This window comes from Anomaloglossus baeobatrachus, chromosome 4 (assembly GCF_048569485.1).
Source record: "Anomaloglossus baeobatrachus isolate aAnoBae1 chromosome 4, aAnoBae1.hap1, whole genome shotgun sequence".
Taxonomy (NCBI): domain Eukaryota; kingdom Metazoa; phylum Chordata; class Amphibia; order Anura; family Aromobatidae; genus Anomaloglossus; species Anomaloglossus baeobatrachus.
The window spans coordinates 706174922-706199214 of record NC_134356.1 but is presented as its reverse complement, the minus strand read 5'-3'; the positions used below and the strand labels follow the sequence as shown (position 1 = coordinate 706199214).

General features: G+C 51.2%; 1 protein-coding gene across 2 annotated transcripts in view; it reads left to right on the top strand.

Annotated features, from left to right (window-relative positions):
* Positions 1-7881: 7881 nt before the first annotated feature.
* ACAP1 (ArfGAP with coiled-coil, ankyrin repeat and PH domains 1) overlaps positions 7882-24293 on the top strand; it is a 417361-nt gene continuing 400949 nt past the window's right edge. For both annotated transcript variants that reach the window (XM_075346777.1, XM_075346776.1), the window contains exon 1: positions 7882-8017. In XM_075346777.1, coding sequence (XP_075202892.1) covers positions 7965-8017 — 53 coding nt within the window. In that variant the 5' untranslated portion in view covers positions 7882-7964. The remainder of the gene's footprint in view (positions 8018-24293) is intronic.

Sequence of the window (24293 nt, the reverse complement as noted above, 5' to 3'; positions counted from 1 at the left end):
CGCCGTCTTTCAGACAAAAGCGCACAAAGCTGAAGCCCCGCCCTTCATCCTGAGAGTTTTCAAGGAACCAGAAGTTCCCAGAGGGCCCCAGCGCGACAGTGAGTGGCTGGCGAAAACCGAGGAGGCGTGACGCCATGTAACAGCGGAAGTGAAGCAGGGACGCCAGGACTCTGCGATAACGTTCCTGGGCACCGCAGAGGCAAGATGGCGGCAGCATGAGACTGGTCACCAGAGCGCGCTGTTCCTGGGACCGCGACCTGGCTCAAGCAAGAGACTGAACAATTCTGCAGGAGGATGCAGACACAGTTCCTCTTTATCCTGGACCATTGGAGGGAAGAGATGAGGAGCCTGGCAATGGCGGTGCGAGCCCGTGAGATTGAAGTTCCACGTGAAAAGCGGGTAAGCAGCTACCCAGCCCCGGTTGACTCGGCCAATATGGCTGCGGGGTCCGGCCTGCCCGCGCCCGTCTCATACGCTCCTCCAGCGTCACACTCATCCTCGGCAGACGCCGAGCTGCCTACTCCTATACCGGTAGCGGAGCCTCTAGTGCCCGTTTGTAGAGAACAAGCTGCAGAGTCCCTGTGGCGCCCTGGACTAGCCAGGTAGCCACAGACAAAACACACACACACACCCCCACCCCCCAGACAGTTATATTAGTCAGACAAAAACCCTTGTTGCCTCCCTCCAGGGGCTGATGTCCAGACCAGGTGGGGCGGGGGCCAGGCGGTTGGCCCCACCCATCGAGGAGTTCACAGGCCTGGAGGTGGGAAAAGCAGTTCAGTTGAGTGCAGACACAGATAGTGTTTGGAGGTGACAGTGTGAGGACACAAACTGCAAGTGTCTGGGTTGGAGCCCAGGCACTGACAGCAAGGTTGGCAGACAGTGGTGGCTGTCTGCAGGAGTTACAGCCACCGCCACAGGCTAGAGATCCAAGGGCCAGCGCCTGCGGGCAAAACGGGCTCCTCTGGCACCTATACGCCGGGGAGCGGACTACCGTTGGGAAGCCATCGGAGTCAACACAGTACACAAAGGTGCAGGGAAAGACAGCTACCATCACCTGTCCAGGGAGAGACACTGCAGCCATCTGCGGGACCCGTACATCCAGCCGTTTGGTTTACCGGAGACTTTGTGCATCTGTGGCTGAGTGAGTACACCAGTGCCATCTGGCACCGCGCCGCGCTGTCCCTGCAATCCTGCACCTCACCAACCAAGCCTCCCCGTCACACCACCGGGCCCCGGGACCACCAACTCCTACCCACTGAGAGGGAAATCAACATCCCAGCTGCTCCCTACCATCGCTCCCGGGATCCCCGTCACCAGCAGCGGTGGTGCTCATCTTTACCACAACCCGTGGGTGGCGTCACGGACTAAATCCCCAAACAAACCACCCCATTTTCACTCACGGGCGAGGAGCGCCGCTCGAGTCCCTGGATCCGGCCCACCGCTCGAGCCACCGAGCAGCAGCGCCGGACCCAAGCGTCAGCGAGCGCAGCGCCCCGCCACCCGCGACATCCCAGATCCCATCCAACCAGGCCACGACAGCAGCTACCCCAACACCGGACCGACGAGAATTGGCCGCATCACCGGGCCGGTACCTTGATACGGAGCACCCGGACTCTGCACCCCCGGCTTCGGAGCAGTTGGTTCGTTTACCTGCCAGGGCAGAGCCTGTGGAGATGCCAGCTCCGCCGCCGCTCGGCATCCCAGCGGCTACTGGGGCCGCAGAAGTATACCTACGACCCATGTCAGTAAGTGAGGCGAGGCCGGACGCTGACGCCGTCTACTGGGAACGACAACAACATAAGCTACACCTGAAGATGACAACACGAAATCAGCGACGACAGGAGGTTGCTGCCCCTACTGGGCGAGAGAAGGAGAGTGTGAGAAATGCCGCCTCCCGAGTCAGAGGGCCGCGGTACCAAGGACTTGTGGAGCGGTTTGACCCCAACCGATGATGGGGGTTTGTTAGAGAAGCAGGCCTCACGGCGGGGGTGTTTGTCTCCCAGAGAGATGTAGAGGAGCATCTCCTGAGGGGGCATCTGGGCCGCAACCTGGAGGCGGGAGAGGTGGTTTCATACACCTGGCATTGTGGAGAACGGGGTTGGTATTCCTTGGCTGTGAAAAGGCTTGTTATGATCGATGAGCAGGTCATGCCAGTCTCCGCTGTAGGTTACAAGCATTTATGGTAGCGATACCAGGCTATCTAGAGTTAAAAATGTTAGAAATCTGTGTTTTCTTTTATTGTTTTTATTAGTTTATTTTTCTTGAGAAATGATAAGTGCTGTTATTATATGCAAAATGATGATTACCGGGTTTTACTCAACAGAGTACCTCATCTGATTGAGAAAGTTTATATAATGTTTGCACCTGGTGCATGGACTCCATTTCTTTTCTATATAGATTTTAGTAGTAAAAATGGACCATGGCTGCGGGACTGGTTGCGGCCAGCACGGACTTGTGCTTATTGTAAATAAGTTGCACCTCCCGTGCCTACCAGAGTCGTCCTTTCAAATTTGGGATTTAACCCTGTCACGGACCTTTAAGTGGCAGGTTATTGGGATCCGGGACGTTGGAACTGGACTGTTGCAGGAAGGGGCTGCAACGGAGTAGGTTGAGCCCCCGCTACCAATACAACAAGTAGCGTTCCATAGTTTATAAAAGGTGAATTCTAGGAGTTTGACAAAACGTTTAAGCAAATGTGCCTCCCTTATGTGGGGTGAAAACCAAAAATGTTAATAAAAATGTTATTCCTTTTTACCTTTGCAGTGTAAAAAAAAAAAAAAAAAAATCCTCTGGATGTCCTGTAGCTCGGGGACGATCTACGTTTAACTAAGGGGAAATGTGACGCCCCTGGACTATTCAGGTCGTCACAGGGTACTGCACAAACTGCCCTTCCTGTGCAGTATTCAACCCCCCGCCCATGGTTCTGGGTCTCTATCCTACAGTACTGCCTCCATCAGCATTCACAAATCCTAGATACACCTTGCACCGCATCTATCAGGCACACCAGTGGGCTGCTTAAGCAGGAACAGGGCCACCCACCTAGGGGTCAGACAGGGAGGTGGGAGGTGTCTAGTCAGTTCAGTGGTAGCCCTCGAGCTGTGAGGAGTTCTGAGGAAGCTGGGAGTTGGAGCTCCCAGGGGAGAAGTAAACTAGGTCGCAGACGGTGGACTGGACCTAGAGGAGTCGGACCCCCGGTTGCAGGGGATTGAGGCTAGGTGCCTGGGACCCGTCAAGGAGGACAATCAGCAGCCTGGTCCTATCCTCGGTCCGGGACCTAAGGCACGACTGGGTACACAGACCCTAGGTCGGGGAGAAGCTTCAGGCAACCTGTCAATTAACCTGTGGAGAACGGGGCCTTTATGGACTGTTCCCACCAGTTCAGAGATCGGGGGCACTAGCGCAATGAGGGGGATAGGGCTTTCCTAGCAAGCAGCCCACTGAAATCCCAATCGTGAGCCCCTGAACCAGGCTCCTCTACTTAGCCACAGTGGGGAGCGGGGCCCGGACAGCTCCAAGCTACTGGGCCACAATGGAAAACCTAAAACTTAGTGCCAGGAGGCAGGTTACGGACCACCAGCAGCACTGTAAGGGACGGGACCCAGACGAGCGCCCCTTGAAAGGCAACGGCGTTCAGAGACTTGTGTGGAGACACGGGGCTCAGTGGGTGCTCTCGTCCACTAAAACCCGCCGCCTTTAGAAAGACAGCGTGGCTCAGGGCTCATCCCAACTGAACGCCGGCCTCCTTAACCGTGGGCGTAACACTACTCAGACAACACAGGGTGAGGGAACCACAATAATTAGACTTTATTGGATCCCCAAACAATTAACGGCACATAACCAGCAAAACACACAAATGTAACAGGCAACAGAGTCTCACCCTTCCGCTGGCTCACCAGGGATTTAGAATGTCCATGCCTCACAGGTTCCAGGGCTACTCACTCCAGTCCAGCAGCACCCCGCTTTTGGCGGGCACCCACCGTGACTAGAATAATGCCAGATTTAGGAAGCTGTGTGAGGTCTGTAAAGTCTGTAACAGGTGACTGAACTGTCCCAACCTGAGTGTCCTCCTTAGGTAGTCCTGGTATGATGTTACAATCCTGGCAGCCGGAGTCGAAATCCCTAGGCTGTGGATATGGTCTCCAACCGGAACCGGAGCCCCTAGATCGAAGCCATAAGATATCCTGATCCTCTAGTCAGCTCCAAAGAGCTTAGACTGGATCCATCAGCATCCATAAAACCTTCATCAACCCTGGTGGCTTAAAGAAGTCCCTTTTATAGCCATAACCTTCCCTTAGGATACACTGCGTCCTCATCAATTGGTTGGACAAGATTGCTTCTCCCATTGGATGAATTTCAAGCTGCATGGATAATGTTCATTTAAATGATGTGCATAGAAAGACTCAGTATATCTACATGGAGTCGACAAGTCACCGACTAGACAATGGCTACTAAGGTAATTACATTATCAATACACAATTACAATACAATGGTTACTGGAAATGTCTGGAGAACAATACGTCTGGCTTTCAGTGGCCAACACAATTACATTGAGTCAACAAGAGTCTTGTAAAAACAATGAGGGACTTCTCCCCCGTCTAAAGACAATCTATCATGCTGTCTGGCTGGATTTTAAGAAACTTTAACCCATGAGAGTCCATGTCGTCACAACTTGGTTTACCCTGTTGTCAGTGTCTGCTTCATTGCTGAGTGAGTACCCGAATGACCCCTACACTGTGTCCCTGCATCACCCACCAGAGTCCCGGGGCTTACCCCTACCCGTGGAGGGCAACATCACCTAGGTGCCCCACTCCATCACCCCGGGTACTCCAAACGGCAGCAGCGGTACTCCCAATTACCACCCACCACGGGTGGCGTCATGAACTATACCAAATCCCCTGTAAATACTCCCTTTCCATTTGAGTGTGGCCCCTAAGCCCCCGGGTCCGGAGACCCTCGAGCCATGAACGATCACCACTCCCGGATCCGAGCGGTTCGATCAGCTGCTGGGCGCGGCACACATCACCTTTAGGATCCTGGCAACGTCGTTGCTCTGCTGCTACACCTGTGAAGATAAATCACTGGACACACCCGAAGGCACTGCCGGGGATCTTGGCTCTGGCAATGCTAGGGCAGGAGGCTGCAGAGACCCCAGACCCTGCAGGAACTGCTCGACAAGCATCATATTCCCCTCCTGCTCACTGATGGTACTGGCCAGTTTCAAAGCCCACAGTGCCGCTTTCAATCTTAAGGCATAAGGGTGCTTTAAACGCTGCGACATCGCTAACGATATATCGTCGGGATCACTGTGTTTGTGACGCACATCCGGCGCCGTTAGCAACATCGCAGCGTGTGACAGCAAGGAGCGACGATCAACGATGGCAAAAACGTCAAAAATCGTTGACCGTTGACACGTCGCTCCTTTTCATAATAACGTTGGTGGTGCATGCCGCTGGTTGTTCGTCGCTCCTGCGGCAGCACAAATCGCTATGTGTGACACCGCAGGAACGACGAACATCTCCTTACCTGCGTCTACCGGCAATGCGGAATGAAGGAGGTTGGCGGCATGTTCCGGCCGCTCATCTCCGCCCCTCCTCTGCTATTGGGCGGCCGCTTAGTGATGCCGCAGTGACGCCAAACGCACCTCCCCTTTGAAGGAGGGATTGTTCGGTGGTCACAGCGACGCCGCTGACCAGGTATGTGCGTGTGACGCTGCCGTAGCGATATTGTTCACCAAATGTCGCACGAACGACGGGGGCGGGTGCTATCGCTCGCAACATCGCTAGGAATCACTAGCGATGTCGCAGCGTGTAAAGCACCCTATAGTCTCTAATGCTCTCCTGGGGGCGCTGTTGCAACTGTAAAATCTCATCCTCAGTTCAGCCTCAGTGCGGGTCTGAAAAGCGACTTTTAGTTTCTCAAAGATGGCGGGTACTGAGGCCCGGTCCTGATATGTCCTGTTCTCTATCTCTAGGTCAGCTGCGCCTGTTAACTGCCCGAGTACCACAGATGCTCGCTGCCGGCCGGTCATCGCATACATATCCAGGACAGTGCAGATCTTCCTCTTGAATCCCTGCAGAGTGTCAGGTCGGCCATCATACGGAGGTAACCAGGCGGCACCCGGCATATAAGGTGATTGGCATTATTGGTGCGGCCACTTCAGCCTCAGGCGCTACCGGAGTGGCTCCCGCTGCGTCTGCATTACCTTGATCTGGCGGCGGAAGCGCTACTCGCTACTACGCTCCCATCATCCGGCGCCGACATCTTCCTGCTCCCCCTTGGTTTTCGTCACCAAGCTCTCTGGAACAGGGGATCACTGGAAACTTCCGGGTCTAGCCACTACCGGTTTCCGGCCGTGCTTTCAGGACGAGGGGCGGGGCTACAGATTTGCGCCCTTTTGCTGGGGATGATGGCGCAGTTGTTGTTTTTGGCGCCAAAGATGGTGGGCAAAATGGCGGCAAGGCAAATCGACAGTCACAACTCAGATTCGGACAGTTCTGCAAGGCGCACAACATCCGGGTTAGTGGGTCCAGTTCATATCCTGTTCGTGACGCCAGAAAGGGTTAGAGGTGTGCCGCCGCAGTGCTTGGATCCGGGGTGGTTGTGGCTTGAAGGGTTAGGACCCGGGCTCGGCTAACACTCCAATCCTTGAAAAGGGGGATATTTACAGGGGGGAAGTTTGTGACGCCACCTGCGGGTTACGGTAAGGGGAGTACCGCCACTGCTGATGGGAGTATCGGGACAGATGGTGTGGGGCAACAAGGTGTCAGTCCCTCCACAGGTAGGGAAGGCCCCGGCTGCTGGGGTTTTTGGTGGGATTATTGGGAGCGCAAGGTGCAGGGAAACAGAGTACTCACTGTCGGTAGTCATGGTGCTGGATGGAGATATAAAGCAGACACACTGTAGATAAACCAGAATCTCTGTGCATCACAGTCACTACACGGGAGCCCGTCCAGGTGTCCGCTGCCATGGGTGTCGTTTGATAGCCTGGACCTTTACCTCCGTGCACAATTTTTAGTGTCCGTTGCGGTCCCTTGGCGTGAAGCTGTTGGGGCCCCGCTACCCGTGCGTATGGCAGCTGTGCTCTTGATGGCTGGTACTTGGGATTTCAATTGGGTTATTTTACTGGAAAGCCCTATCCCCTGAGTTGTGCTGATGCCTTCAATCTCTGAGCTTTTGGGGAAAGTTCATAAAGAGACTATCCTCTCCAGGTTAATTATCAAGGCGCCTGAAGCTCTTCCATGATCTAGGGTCCCGTACCCTGCCGTGCTCGGTACCGGTCAGTTCTTTTGGGGTTCTGATTACGACAGTCCTCTTAGATTATGTCCGTCGCACCCGCTCCAATGTCACTGCCACCGGTCCCCGACTCCTGTGGTCCCGGACCACCGTCTGCGACCCAACCTTGGTCTCGCTCCCTGGGAGCTACAACTTCCTCCCACCAGTCTGCCTGACCCCTAGGTGGGTGGCCCTATTCCAGCTTAGCCAATCCCACTGGTGTGTCTGACAGGTTTGATGTGAGGTGTGATTGGGATTTGTGATGCTGATGGTGCGACACCGGTGATTGGGAACCTGGAATCATGGGGGGTAGCCCCTACACCGTGGGTAAGGATTGCAGTACCCTGTGGGATCCTGATATATTCAGGGGCGCCACATATCATCTATATACTATATATACCGTCCACACACCATCTGTCTGTATCGCACACCTCCACATATACCCTGCATACACTTTATATACTGTCCTCTCGTGCTCCATGCCTTCGGTCTCACCAGAGGAGCTGACACTTTGTGAGCAGATACCATCAGGTCACCTCTTTCTGCCTCTTCCCACCTGGGGGTGTCTCTTTCATGTTTCTTCCTTCCTGGGGAAGTTGCCGTCTCTTCCTCCCTGACAGGCTGCAGACTCTCTCTGTTGGGTTTCTCTGTTCTCTACATCTCTCCGTTAGTTTTATCCTTGCTTCATCATGACTATCATCTTAGACTTCCAGGAATGTCTCACAGACTCTCCCCGCACAAGGTAAGACGAGAGGCCGAGGTGTGAAGTGTTCAGTGCCACGTCCATGGATAATTTGAGGTGTGAGGTGCCATGTCCATGGATCACATGAAGTGTACAGTGCAATGTCCATGGATCACATGAGGTGTGAGGTGCCATGTCCATGGATCACATGAAGTGTGAGGTGTTCAGTGTCATGTCCATGGATCACATGAGGTGTGAGGTGTGAGGTGTGAGGTGCCATGTCCATGGATCACATGAAGTGTACAGTGCAATGTCCATGGATCACATGAGGTGTGAGGTGCCATGTCCATGGATCAGATGAGGTGTGAGGTGTTCAGTGTCATGTCCATGGATCACATGAGGTGTGAGGTGTACAGTGCCATGTCCAGGGATCACATGAGGTGTGAGGTGCCATGTCCATGGATCACATGAGGTGTGAGGTGTTCAGTGTCATGTCCATGGATCACATGAGGTGTGAGGTGTACAGTGCCATGTCCATGGATCACATGAAGTGTACAGTGCAATTTCCATGGATCACATGAAGTGTGAGGTGTTCAGTGTCATGTCCATGGATCACATGAGGTGTGAGGTGTGAGGTGCCATGTCCATGGATCACATGAGGTGTGAGGCGTTCAGTGCCATGTCCATGGATCACATGAGGTGGGAGGTGTACAGTGCCATGTCCATGGATCACATGAGGTGTGAGGCGTTCAGTGCCATGTCCATGGATCACATAAGGTGTGAGATGTGAGGTGCCATGTCAATGGATTACATGAGATGTGAGGTGTACAGTACCATGTCCATGGATCACATGAGGTTTTCAGTGCCATATCCATGGATCACATGAGATGTTAGGCGTTCAGTGCCATGTCCATGGATTACATGAGGTGTGAGGCGTTCAGTGCCATGTCCATGGATCACATGAGATGTGAGGCGTTCAGTGCCATGTCCATGGATTACATGAGGTGTGAGGCGTTCAGTGCCATGTCCATGGATCACATGAGATGTGAGGCGTTCAGTGCCATGTCCATGGATTACATGAGGTGTGAGGTGTACAGTACCATGTCCATGGATCACATGAGGTTTTCAGTGCCATATCCATGGATCACATGAGATGTGAGGCGTTCAGTGCCATGTCCATGGATTACATGAGGTGTGAGGCGTTCAGTGCCATGTCCATGGATCACATGAGATGTGAGGCGTTCAGTGCCATGTCCATGGATTACATGAGGTGTGAGGCGTTCAGTGCCATGTCCATGGATCACATGAGATGTGAGGCGTTCAGTGCCATGTCCATGGATTACATGAGGTGTGAGGTGTACAGTACCATGTCCATGGATCACATGAGGTTTTCAGTGCCATATCCATGGATCACATGAGATGTGAGGCGTTCAGTGCCATGTCCATGGATCACATGAGATGTGAGGCGTTCAGTGCCATGTCCATGGATCACATGAGGTGTGAGGCGTTCAGTGCCATGTCCATGGATCACATGAGGTGTGAGGTTTTGAGTGCCATATCCATGGATCACATGAGATGTGAGGCGTTCAGTGCCATGTCCATGGATTACATGAGGTGTGAGGCGTTCAGTGCCATGTCTATGGATCACATGAGGTGTGATGCGTTCAGAGCCATGTCCATGGATCACATGAGATGTGAGGCATTCAGTGCCATGTCCATGGATTACATGAGGTGTGAGGTGTACAGTACCATGTCCATGGATCACATGAAGTGTACAGTGCCATGTCCATGGATCACATGAAGTGTACAGTGCCATGTCCATGGATCACATGAGGTGTGAGGTGTTCAGTGCCATGTCCATGGATCACATGACATGTGAGGCGTTCAGTGCCATGTCCATGGATTACATGAGGTGTGAGGCGTTCAGTGCCATGTCCATGGATCACATGAGATGTGAGGCGTTCAGTGCCATGTCCATGGATTACATGAGGTGTGAGGCGTTCAGTGCCATGTCCATGGATCACATGAGATGTGAGGCGTTCAGTGCCATGTCCATGGATCACATGAGGTGTGAGGTTTTGAGTGCCATATCCATGGATCACATGAGATGTGAGGCGTTCAGTGCCATGTCCATGGATTACATGAGGTGTGAGGCGTTCAGTGCCATGTCTATGGATCACATGAGGTGTGATGCGTTCAGAGCCATGTCCATGGATCACATGAGATGTGAGGCATTCAGTGCCATGTCCATGGATTACATGAGGTGTGAGGTGTACAGTACCATGTCCATGGATCACATGAAGTGTACAGTGCCATGTCCATGGATCACATGAAGTGTACAGTGCCATGTCCATGGATCACATGAGGTGTGAGGTGTTCAGTGCCATGTCCATGGATCACATGACATGTGAGGCGTTCAGTGCCATGTCCATGGATTACATGAGGTGTGAGGCGTTCAGTGCCATGTCCATGGATCACATGAGATGTGAGGCGTTCAGTGCCATGTCCATGGATTACATGAGGTGTGAGGCGTTCAGTGCCATGTCCATGGATCACATGAGATGTGAGGCGTTCAGTGCCATGTCCATGGATTACATGAGGTGTGAGGTGTACAGTACCATGTCCATGGATCACATGAGGTTTTCAGTGCCATATCCATGGATCACATGAGATGTGAGGCGTTCAGTGCCATGTCCATGGATTACATGAGGTGTGAGGCGTTCAGTGCCATGTCCATGGATCACATGAGATGTGAGGCGTTCAGTGCCATGTCCATGGATTACATGAGGTGTGAGGCGTTCAGTGCCATGTCCATGGATCACATGAGATGTGAGGCGTTCAGTGCCATGTCCATGGATTACATGAGGTGTGAGGTGTACAGTACCATGTCCATGGATCACATGAGGTTTTCAGTGCCATATCCATGGATCACATGAGATGTGAGGCGTTCAGTGCCATGTCCATGGATCACATGAGATGTGAGGCGTTCAGTGCCATGTCCATGGATCACATGAGGTGTGAGGCGTTCAGTGCCATGTCCATGGATCACATGAGGTGTGAGGTTTTGAGTGCCATATCCATGGATCACATGAGATGTGAGGCGTTCAGTGCCATGTCCATGGATCACATGAGGTGTGATGCGTTCAGAGCCATGTCCATGGATCACATGAGATGTGAGGCATTCAGTGCCATGTCCATGGATTACATGAGGTGTGAGGTGTACAGTACCATGTCCATGGATCACATGAAGTGTACAGTGCCATGTCCATGGATCACATGAAGTGTACAGTGCCATGTCCATGGATCACATGAGGTGTGAGGTGTTCAGTGCCATGTCCATGGATCACATGACATGTGAGGCGTTCAGTGCCATGTCCATGGATTACATGAGGTGTGAGGCGTTCAGTGCCATGTCTATGGATCACATGAGGTGTGATGCGTTCAGAGCCATGTCCATGGATCACATGAGATGTGAGGCGTTCAGTGCCATGTCTATGGATTACATGAGGTGTGAGGCGTTCAGAGCCATGTCCATGGATCACATGAGATGTGAGGCGTTCAGTGCCATGTCCATGGATTACATGAGGTGTGAGGCGTTCAGTGCCTGTCCATGGATCACATGAGGTGTGAGGCGTTCAGTGCCATGTCCATGGATCACATGAGATGTGAGGCGTTCAGTGCCATGTCCATGGATCACATGAGATGTGAGGCATTCAGTGCCATGTCCATGGATCACATGAGATGTGAGGCATTCAGTGCCATGTCCATGGATCACATGAGGTGTGAGGTGTTCAGTGCCATGTCGATGGATCACATGAGGTGTGAGGTGTTTAGTGCCATGTCCATGGATCACATGAAGTGTACAGTGCCATGTCCATGGATCACATGAGGTGTGAGGTGTTCAGTGCCATGTCCATGGATCACGTGAGGTGTTCAGTGCCATGTCCATGGATCACATCAGGTGTGAGGTGTCCAGTGCCATGTCCTTGGATCACATGAGGTGTGAGGTGTTCAGTGTCATGTCCTTGGATCACATGAAGCGTTCAGTGCCATGTCCATGGATCACATGAGGTGTGAGGCACTCGGTGCCTCCATCCTCCCAGACCTGGTTATCCTGCTCAGGGCTGCGTGTTACTTGTAGTGCACCTCTCCCGCCTTTGTTCATGTCTTGCTGATGGGAGATGATGCTATAGGTCTTGTGCTGACATGTGCGGCTGTGTATGAGGTGTGCTCACCCCGGATACCCCTCCCGATGTCACCGCTCTGATTCAGGAAGTGAGAAGAGGAAACCACAATGTCACAAAGCAGCCGCTTAGCTGCCTGGTGTTCTCAATAGTGACACTCGGAAATAATGCAGGAGAAAACAGCAGCAACGTTATCATAAAAATAACTGCCCCCTCCCGGATGGCAGCGAGGAGAATAGAAAGGAGTTTACTGGGGAGAAGTGCGAAGTCCGACATCTGGGGGAGAGAAATGTAAAAAAGAGATATAGTATAAGAGGAATGGAATTTAGTAATAGCATCAGAGAAAAGGACCAGAGCATAACACTAAGAGATAGCACCGGAGAAAAGAAGTGGAGCATAAAACTAAGATATAGCACCGGAGAAAAGGACTGGAGCATAAAACTAAGATATAGCACCGGGGAAAAGGACTGGAGCATAACACTAAGAGATAGCACCGGGGAAAAGAAGTGGAGCATAACACTAAGAGATAGCACCGGAGAAAAGGACTGGAGCATAAAACTAAGATATAGCACCGGGGAAAAGGACTGGAGCATAACACTAAGAGATAGCACCGGGGAAAAGGACTGGAGCATAACACTAAGAGATAGCACCGGGGAAAAGGACCAGAGCATAACACTAAGAGATAGCACCGGGGAAAAGGACTGGAGCATAACACTAAGATATAGCACCGGGGAAAAGGACTGGAGCATAACACTAAGAGATAGCACCGGAGAAAAGAAGTGGAGCATAACACTAAGAGATAGCACCGGAGAAAAGGACTGGAGCATAAAACTAAGATATAGCACCGGGGAAAAGGACTGGAGCATAACACTAAGAGATAGCACCGGGGAAAAGGACCAGAGCATAACACTAAGAGATAGCACCGGGGAAAAGGACTGGAGCATAACACTAAGAGATAGCACCGGGGAAAAGGACCGGGGCATAAAACTAAGAGATAGCACTGGAGCATAAAACTAAGAGACAACACTGGGGAAAAGGACTGGAGCATAAAACTAAGAGCTAGCACCGGGGAAAAGAACTGGAGCATAAAATTAAGCAATAGCACCTGGGAAAAGGACTGGAGCATAAAACTAAGAGAAGGCACCGGGGAAAAGGACTGGAGCATAAAACGAAGAGATAGCACTGGGGAAAAGGACTGGAGCATAAAACTAAGAGACAACACTGGGGAAAAGGACTGGAGCATAAAACTAAGAGCTAGCACCGGGGAAAAGAACTGGAGCATAAAACTAAGCAATAGCACCTGGGAAAAGGACTGGAGCATAAAACTAAGAGAAGGCACCGGGGAAAAGGACTGGAGCATAAAACGAAGAGATAGCACTGGGGAAAAGGACTGGAGCATAAAACGAAGAGATAGCACCGGGGAAAAGGACTGGAGCATAAAACTAAGATATAACACCAGGGAAAAGGACCGGAGCATAAAACTAAGAGATAGCACTGGGGAAAATTACTGGGGCTTAAAACTAAGAGATAGCACCGGGAAAAGGACTGGAGCATAAAACTAAGAGATAGCACCGGGGAAAAGAACTGGAGCATGTAACTAAGCGATAGCACCTGGGAAAGAACTGGAGCATAAAACTAAGCGATAGCACCAGAGAAAAGGACTGGAGCATAAAACTAAGTGATAGCACCAGAGAAAAGGACTGGAGCATAAAACTAAGTGATAGCACCAGAGAAAAGGACTGGAGCATACAACTAAGAGATAGCACCGGGGAAAAGAACTCGAGCATAAAACTAAGAGATAGCACCGGGGAAAAGGACTGGAGCATAAAACTAAGAGATAGCACCGGGGAAAAGAACTGGAGCATAAAACTAAGCAATAGCACCTGGGAAAAGGACTGGAGCATAAAACTAAGAAATAGCACCGGGGAAAAGAACTGGAGCATGTAACTAAGCAATAGCACCGGGGAAAAGAACTGGAGCATGTAACTAAGCAATAGCACCAGAGAAAAGGACTGGAGCATAAAACTAAAGCCCGCTTTACACGCTGCAATGTATCTTACAATGTGTCGGCGGGGTCACGTCGTAAGTGACGTACATCTGGCATCGTAAGGTACATTGTAGTGTGTGATAGGTACGTGCGATTGCGATTGAACGGTAAAACTTACATCGCATACACATCGTACCTTTCTCTAGAATTGAACGTTAGATTGTTCATCGTACCCGGGGTAGCGCACATCGCAGTGTGTCACACCCCGGGAACGATGAACAGATCTTACCTGCGTCCACCGGCTCCCGTCCAGCAATGCGGAAGGAAGGGGGGCCGGGATGTTTACATCCCGCTCAGCTCTGCCCCTCGGCTTTGATTGGCCGGCTGCCGCGTGACGTCGATGTGACGCCGAACGTCCCTCCCACTCCAGGAAGTGGACGTTCGCTGCCCACAGCGAGGTCGTATGGATGGGTAAGTATGTGTGATGGGGGTTCATCGTTTGTGCGGCACGTTCAACAAATTGAACATGCCGCACATACGATGGGGGCGTTGTAAATCGCATACGATATCGTATGCGAATTGCAACGTGTAAAGCAGGCTTAAGAGATAGCACCGGGGAAAAGGACTGGAGCATAAAACTAAGTGATAGCACCAGAGAAAAGGACTGGAGCATAAAACTAAGTGATAGCACCGGAGAAAAGAACTGGAGCACAAAACTAAGAGATAGCACCGGAGAAAAGAACTGGAGCACAAAACTAAGAGATCGCACCGGGTAAAAGGACTGGAGCATAAAACTAAGTGATGGCACCGGAGAAAAGGACTGGAGCATAAAACTAAGAGATAGCACTGGAGAAAAGGACTGGAGCATGTAACTAAGCGATAGCACCGGAGAAAAGAACTGGAGCACAAAACTAAGTGATAGCACCGGGTAAAAGGACTGGAGCATAAAACTAAGTGATGGCACCGGAGAAAAGGACTGGAGCATAAAACTAAGTGATGGCACTGGGGAAAAGGACTGGAGCATGTAACTAAGCGATAGCACCTGGGAAAAGGACTGGAGCATAAAACTAAGTGATAGCACCGGAGAAAATGGCTGGGGCATAAAACTAAGTGATAGCACCGGAGAAAATGACTGGGGCATAAAACTAAGGCCTCTGCCACACTCATGTGAAAATCACCCACGTGCCAAGAGACACGTATTTCCCCTGCGTGTTGCGTGCAGGTAAGTACGTGTCTCTGGTAAGTGCGGGACACGTGTGTTCTACATGTGCTATCCACGATAGCACACGTAGAACTGGTAATTAACATACTCACCTGGTCCTTCCTGATGTCCGCGCTGCTGTCCGTGGTGCTGATCCTCGGTCTCCAGCCCTCCCGTCTCCCCGCTGCTGCTGCTGCCGCCAGGCAGTGAAGTGAATATTCTATGAGATTAATGAGCGGCGGTCGGCAGCAAGAGGCAGCAGCGGCAGAGACAGGAGGGCAGGAGAAGGTGAGTAAATGTTTTTTTTTTCTCTGACACGTGTGTTTTCTCCGACGCGTGTCACACGGGACCACATCCACACTACACCCGTGTGGTACGGGTGCGGGCCGTGTGACACCCGTGCTGCGGGAGAAAACACTGACATGTCAGCGCTTTGAAAAACGCACTCACGTACAAACACACATGGACACACGTTCCGTGTGGTTTTACGTGTGTGTGCCTGCTACAATAGGGTAGCATTGCTGAACGTGTCTCCGTACCGCCGGTACGTGTAAAAACTGACAAACACGTTCCGGCGGCACGGATGTGTGTCGCAGGCCTAAGAGATAGCACCAGGGAAAAGGACTGGAGCATAAAACTAAGTGATAGCACCAGGGAAAAGGAACGGAGCATAAAACTAAGATATAGCACCAGGGAAAAGGACCGGAGCATAAAACTAAGAGATAGCACCAGGGAAAAGGAATGGAGAATAAAACTAAGATAGCACTGGGGAAAAGGACCGGAGCATAAAACTAAGAGATAGCACCGGGGAAAAGAAGTGGAGCATAAAACTAAGAGAGAGCACCATGGAAAAGGACTGGAGCATAAAACTAAGTGATAGCACCGGGGAAAAGGACTGGAGCATAAAACTAAGAGATAATACCAGGGAAAAGGACTGGAGCATAAAACTAAGAGATAGCACCGGGGAAAAGGACTGGAGCATAAAACTAAGAGATAGCACCGGGGAAAAGGACTGGAGCATAAAACTAAGATATAGCACCAGGGAAAAGGACTGGAGCATAAAACTAAGAGATAGTAGCGGGGAAAAGGACTGGAGCATAAAACTAAGAGATAGCTGCGGGGAAAAGGACTGGAGCATAAAACTAAGTGATAGCACTGGGGAAAAGGACTGGAGCATAAAACTAAGAGATGGCACTGGGGAAAAGGACTGGAGCATAAAACTAAAAGATAGTACCGGGGAAAAGGACTGGAGCATAAAACTAAGTGATAGCACTGGGGAAAAGAACTGGAGCATAAAACTAAAGCCCGCTTTACACGCTGCAATCTTACAATGTGTCGGCGGGGTCACGTTGTAAGTGACGTACATCCGGCATCGTAAGGTACATTGTAGTGTGTGACAGGTACGTGCGATTGCGATTGAATGGTAAAACTTTCATCGCATACACATCGTACCTTTCTCTAGAATTGAACGTTAGATTGTTCATCGTACCCGGGGTAGCACACATCGCAGTGTGTGACACCCCGGGAACGATGAAGAGATCTTACCTGCGTCCACCGGCTCCCGTCCAGCAATGCGGAAGGAAGGGGGGGGCGGGATGTTTACATCCCGCTCAGCTCTGCCCCTCGGCTTTGATTGGCCGGCTGCCGCGTGACGTCGATGTGACGCCGAACGTCCCTCCCACTCCAGGAAGTGGACGTTCGCTGCCCACAGCGAGGTCGTATGGATGGGTAAGTATGTGTGACGGGGGTTCATCGTTTGTGTGGCACGTTCAACAAATTGAACATGCCGCACATACGATAGGGGCGTTGTAAATCGCATACGATATCGTATGCGAATTGCAACGTGTAAAGCAGGCTTAAGAGATAGCACCGGGGAAAAGGACTGGAGCATAAAACTAAGTGATAGCACCAGAGAAAAGGACTGGAGCATAAAACTAAGTGATAGCACCGGAGAAAAGAACTGGAGCACAAAACTAAGAGATAGCACCGGAGAAAAGGACTGGAGCATAAAACTAAGAGATAGCACCGGGGAAAAGGACTGGAGCATAAAACTAAGAGATAGCATCGGGGAAAAGGATTGAAGCATAAAACTAAGATATAGCACCGGGGAAAAGGACTGGAGCATAAAACTAAGAGATGGCACCGGGGAAAAGGACTGGAGCATAAAACTAAGAGATAGCATCGGGGAAAAGGACCAGACCATAAAACTAAGGCCTAAAACACACTTCCGCAAAAAAACGTACGTGTCTCACGGTCCGTTTTTCGGGTCCATGTTCCGTTTTTTAGGGGCGTTTCTCTGATACGTATGGCATCTGTGTGATGGCGTATGCGAGCCGTGTGTGCGTGTTGAATGTCCGTATTGACATAAAATACGTACGTGTGCTGTCCGTTTTTAAAGGCCCGCATTCTTACCCAATTAACGATTTTAATCATTCATCATGAGATCCTGGTGTTGTTGTTTGCTTTCAAATGACTTGATAGATTGGAAACAAGTGTTGCAGATTTTGTGATGAAAAACGGACATGGACGATACGTGCTGAACACGGACATACTCCGTGTGCGGTCCGTGCAGGCACAGACCCATAGACTAAAGCGGGTCCGTGCCTGCGTGCTGCCGGACAAAAACGGACATGTCGTCCGTGTAGAAAAGCGCACACACGTACTTACCACACGGACACACGTTCCGTGTGATTTTACGTGTGTCTGCCATCTACCATTGAATAACATGGGTCTCCGTGTCTCCGTGTCTCCGGTACGTGCAAATACGTACCGCACACGTACAAAAAAAGCGGATGTGTGTTGCGGGTCTAAGAGATAGCACTGGGGAAAAGGACTGGAGCATAAATCTAAGAGATGGCACTGGGGAAAAGAAGTGGAGCATAAAACTAAGTGATAGCATCGGGGAAAAGGACTGGAGCATAAAACTAAGTGATAGCATCGGGGAAAAGGACTCTGGCGTGATGGTTATGGCGTGTCGGCACAAGGGTAGAGGCTCTGATGTGGTGGCACACCGGGTCATGGCTCTGTCATGTCGGCATAGAGGTGGTAGAGAGCAGGCTCTAGGATGAGACAAAGGTTAGACGCACGAGACTGGTACAAGTGTCAAGGGAGGAATTTGCATTGAAGACTGCTAATGGAGTCCTCATTTGGGATATCCAGAGACGACGCCGTATAAGCTGTGTATCGGTGCCAATATATATATATATATATATCAATGTATATAAGACAAAGAACACAGACATGCTCTCTTTTCAGCTAGCATTACCAACTGAACTGGTTTAATAAGATAGATCCAATTATACCGTAAACATGAATAACCTTGAAGCTAACAAGTTCTTTTCACTCCCCATTTTCTCACATCACATTGCCTGCCTCCCGTACATTCCTTCTATGTGAACATTACTGATAACACTTCTTACAGCTTCACATTCTGGCTTCATCTTTGGTTAACTCCTTCATGATTATACAACTTTGAATTATACTATAGGTCTGTGCAATGGCTACATAGACAGACAGATAATTATACAACAACATTTGGATTAGTTATATACACAGATATTCTTATTACGTTTAAACAAACATACTACAGCTCAGGTGACCTCCACAGTCCCCCCTTAATAAAATATCTGTGAATATTATTAACCTTAAATTTAAAAATGTCCCCATTTAGATATATTTTATTATTTGGGACTATAATTATATCTATATGTATATATGTGGGCTTTCTATGGGATTGTTGTTTAATTTAACACTATAGGCTTTAGCTCCCCCCTTAAATACTTATTTTTATTTATTAAACATAACTCTATGATTTATAGGGGCTATTAGAATTGGCGTTATTACTCTCATTAGGGCACATTATCCTGATTAAGAAAAATTGAATCTAAACCTTATTTAAAAATTAGCACATAATTAAAAAACAAAAAAAACAAAAGGACATTTGGAATTTGGAAATTGTCCATGGTTCTTCTTTCCGGATATGAAACAAAAAGAAGGATGCTTGGTCAGTGCTAGTCCACTTAGGGCCACTTTGTGAACCTGGATAATCTGCTCTTGATAAAAAAAAAAAACAACAAAACATGATGAGGCTTCATGTGAACAGTTTGTGGCACAGACTTGGAGAAACCTTCTGGGATAATGGGTAGAATAGCGGCCGCTTTCTGCTTCGGTTGTGTCGGGTCCATTGGTTTCTGAGATGTGACGCCAACTCGCGTGTCACTGCCAGTGCTCAGCAGACTAGGCCGGGGAGACATCAGCCTGATGGGATAGGCTCTTCCAAAACTTTTCCTGAGATGAGAGAATCCATAGCTAGCATTTTATATTAAGGAAAATCACTGAATATATTCATATGAGTTAGTAGGAAACAAAAACATTTGTAAATGGTTAGATTACATTAACCAAACCACATTTTTGGGTCTATGAAATGGCTGAATTAAGTATTTTAGGTTACTCAATTCGTACCCTCAACAGTCCCCCCTTGACTTACTTCTGCCATTTCCAAATACTAAGGGTACTGTGTTCCCTTAGGAAAAGAGGAAAAAAGATCTGTTGGGAAATCCTGCCTGACTGAACGTTGAGGCATGGGTGGAGAGGGGAATGGGATTTCTTCACCGGTTTGAGACCAAGGACCCCTAGGTGAGTCCTCACCCTTTGTAGTTGGACTTTCCCATGTCTCAAGGTTCTCTAAGTCCTCTCTTCTAACTTTTTCGGCAATGATGGTTTGGGACGTTACAGGTTTTTTGTAAAGGATAAATATAAGCAGGACGCTCAGTGCAGCTCCGGTGGATCGACCCTTCTGCAATGCGGGGCGTGAATCCATGTTGTCCTGCCGTTGAGCTTTATCGAAATTTGTGTCCTTTTAGGATTAATCAGTCTCCTGACCGAAAACCATATACTACTAACTCTGATTTAGGATCTGGAATTAGAAAATACACTTGTTTATTTCTCTAATTAGTCAATCATATGAAAATTATACGTGGTTTGCGCTAGACCAAAAAAAAACATTTTACATTGGAACCTGTTTATTACTAAAGAGAAACACAACACACACTAAAGAGAAATATAACACACATTGATTTACAACTTATCAGTTTGGTTTGTTTTTTACATACCACTTGCATTAGGTGGACTTTCAGCAATGACGTCGTTTTCTGCACTGGAAAGCCTCTGACCAAACCTGGAAAGAAATCTACACAACACGCACAGACTTGCATACAACGTGCTCATGATAAACATCTGTTAGGACCAAGGGGACGGGTAGGCCCAGGAGGTGGATCCACTGGCTGAACACCTCACCGAGGGCAAGGTGCCCGGTAGCCGGAGCACTACAGGTAGCAGGACAGTCCGTTCAGAGGAGTGGAGTGAAGAAGTCCCTGGGACCACGGAGTCTCTGAAGGTAGTCCGGGTGACGGAGCTCAGGTTCGGAGGCCGAGATGACGTCAGGCAGAATCCGGAACCAACGGAGCGAGGAGGTGGGTCACCACACGGATCCAGGGATCGGAGATGGTAGGGACTGACGGGATGGCAGGCAGTCACCGTTCGGGGTTCAGGAGTCGTCAGGACCGGTTGGCGAGACGGGGGCGACTCTACAAGAGAGATAGGTAAGTATGGCACAAGACACAAGGAGACCTGACTCCTAGCTTAGCAAACACGAAAAACAGGCCCCGCCCACTTGGAAAGGAACCCCCTATACACCCTGTACCTGCATCTTCAATATCCTGTTGGAGGACGCTGGCCCTTTAAGAAAAGGTCAATGACCGCGCGCGGCGCCCTAATGCGCATGCGCGAGGCTCGGGTGCCAGAAGCCAGGGCAGGATGCGGTGTACAGGAGGCAGGAGTGCCGGGCCGGCTCAGAACAGCAGACGGGCGCCGGGACCGGGGACCAGGTTGCCTGGAAGAGGCAGGTGAGGGAGCATGGAGGCTGAGGAGCGGGGGACCGGGGAGCAGAGCCCGGGAGCGGGGAAGTGAGGTCCGGGAGCCGGGGAGCATGGCAGAGGAGCCGGGAAGCGTGGCAGGGGAGCCGGGGAGCGTGGCAGGGGAGCCGGGAAGCGTGGCAGGGGAGCCGGGAAGCGTGGCAGGGGAGCCGGGAAGCGTGGTGTTACGGGGGGACCGGCAGATTAGGACCAGGGGGTATATATCCTAATCGCCAGTCGGGGCCCACCGTGCTCCAGATGACAAAGGAGCTGCTGGCACCTGAGGGTTAGGCGGAGACTATAGAGCTGGATGGCTCTGAGATAACCCAGGAACTCTGGGAACCGGTCACGTGTGTTGGGACACGTCAGACCGGATGACAACCCGATTAGCGTTTTGGTGCACCTAGCGCTACACCAACCACGTGTGCAGGAAACACGTCAGGCCGGGTGGTAACCAGGTAGCGTTGACCGGAAGACCGCCACGAAAGCGCCCTGTCGGCCACGTGTGTAGGACACGTCAGGCCGAGCGGTCCTCCGATTAACGTTTCTGGCCACCTCTCGACTGGCCACGTGTGTGTAGGACACGTCAGGCCAGATGGGTACACCAGTAGCGTTGACCGGGAAGCCGAGGAGGATAAGGAAAACCCTGTTAACTCCACAGGGGTCCTGGGGTACGCTGTCCGTGCGCGTAGGGGGCACAACCGGACAGGTGGCGCAGCAGGTGCGTTGTCCGTGTGCGTAGGGGGCACAATCGGACAGGTGGCGCAGCAGGTGCGTTGTCCGTGTGCGTAGGAGGCACAATCGGACAGGTGGCGCAGCAGGTGCGTTGTCCGTGTGCGTAGGGGGCACAATCGGACAGGAAGCACAGCAGCCGCAGCCCAGTTAACGCCACTGGGCTGCTATAGCAAGACTGTAACGGCAGGAGGGAAGCACGGCGCCTGACCCTGATGTGCCGAGCCACGAATCTTGGCGTGACAGGCACCGTTCGCCTAACCCTACCTACCGCTTCCCAACATAGGCTTATGCCGCAATGAGGCTCTAACATGGAGGTGTGCTCTGACTGAGCAAAAGTGAAGACTGCGCACCTCCATGTTGTCTCCAGCCCCTTTTATAACCTGGGTCCGCCCCAAACCCAGGGTGGAACCACCAAGGTCCAATAGCAGAGTGCCATGTCATCAGTGACGTCACATGCGACCTATCCGGAACCGCCACGTCATTGATGACCTCATGGCAGCCACGCCCCAAACACTTCACCAGTCATCGTCTGACGACCAATACTGAGGTGCCAGATCATAGGGGCGGGCCTCTGCGAGCCAGTCCGGAGTTGCCACGTCATCAGGACACCTGACACCCTCTGCCCTATCAGGGCCTGCCACCTCACGGACATGCTCAGTGAGGTCCTTACCGGACCTAGCCTCTGATGCACTAAGTGCCTGAGCATGCTCAGTAGCCTGAGCCACAGGCTTAGAAAGCAGACTATCAGTTTGAGCATGCTCAGTAGGCACATCCCAGAACTTAGACACAGCACGAAGTCCAAGTACCTGTGCAAAGAGGCTGTTAGGGTTAATTGTGGGAGCATGCTCAGTAGCCTGAACTGAGGACTTAGTGTCAGACATAACACAAACAGGCTGAGCATACTCACTAGGCAAAACACCGGGCTTAAACTCTGGCTGGGGTAAATCGGCGCACGCATGCGCACTAGCCGCCTCTCCACACTTAGACGTGGTGGAAGGAACAGCCAACTGGACGACCCGAGGCACGGCCAAGAACGTCAGCCACCGCCTGGGTGCAACAGGAACCGCAGCAGGCTGCTTGCGGCTATGGCGGCGCCGGTTCGTAACACGTGGCACGGGCACCGGGGAGTGTGACAGTACCCCCTCCCCCCCGCCCCCCTCGCCGCAACCGGGACAGGAAGGCACGAATCTGAGGAGTACCCACATTCTCCCGGGGTTCCCAGGACCTATCCTCAGGACCATACCCAGCCCAGTCCACCAGGAAGAACTGTCGGCCCCGTACTGTTTTCATGGCCACGATATCCCTTACCGCATAGATGTCATCGTCAGCAATAGGAGGAGGAGCAGAACTGGCAACAGCGGAGAAGGGACCAAGGACCACCGGCTTGAGCAGGGAGACGTGGAAGGAGTTGGGTATTCTCATCGTGGCCGGGAGCTGCAGCTTGTAGGAGACCTCATTGATCTTGCCGATGACTTTAAACGGCCCGATGTAGTGAGGACCCAGCTTGTATGATGGTAGCTTCAATCGGACATATTTGGAAGCAAGCCAGACCAGATCCAGACGCCTCTTGTCTGCGTGTCTCTTCATCCGCAGGGAAGCACGTGCAAGGGACGTCTTGACAGAGTCCCAAATCGTTGAAAAGTCACGGACTACGGTATCAGCAGCAGGGACATCCGAGGAAGAAGATACTGGTAATGGAACGGAAGGCTGAAGACAGTAAACGACATGGAAGGGAGAGCTGGAGGAGGACTCACTGACGTGATGGTTATGGGAGAATTCAGCCCAAGGAAGAAGCGTGGACCAGTCGTCGTGATGGGCGTTAACGTAGTGACGTAAGAAGGAGGTCAGAATCTTATTGACTCGTTCCACTTGGCCATTCGACTGAGAATGGTAGGCTGAAGAAAGTCCAGAGTCACTCCCAGATGTTTGCAGAGAGCCCTCCAGAAGCGGGAGGTAAACTGAGTTCCTCTGTCGGACACAATGTGTGAGGGAAAGCCATGCAGCCGGAAGATGTGCTGTATGTAGGCGTCAGCGAGTTCCTGGGCAGAGGGGAGTCCCGCCATAGGGATGAAATGAGCCATTTTGGAGAAACGGTCCACCACGACCCATATGACGGTGTGTCCGGAGGACAAGGGCAAGTCTGTAATAAAGTCCATTGCAATGTGTTGCCTTGGAACGGATGGAATTGGCAGAGGCAGAAGGCGACCATATGGCAGGTGTTTGGGCGTCTTGTTCTGGGCACAAGAGGAGCAGGCTGAGACAAAGGACGCGACGTCCGTGCGAAGGGATGGCCACCAGTAGTGACGTACAATTGTAC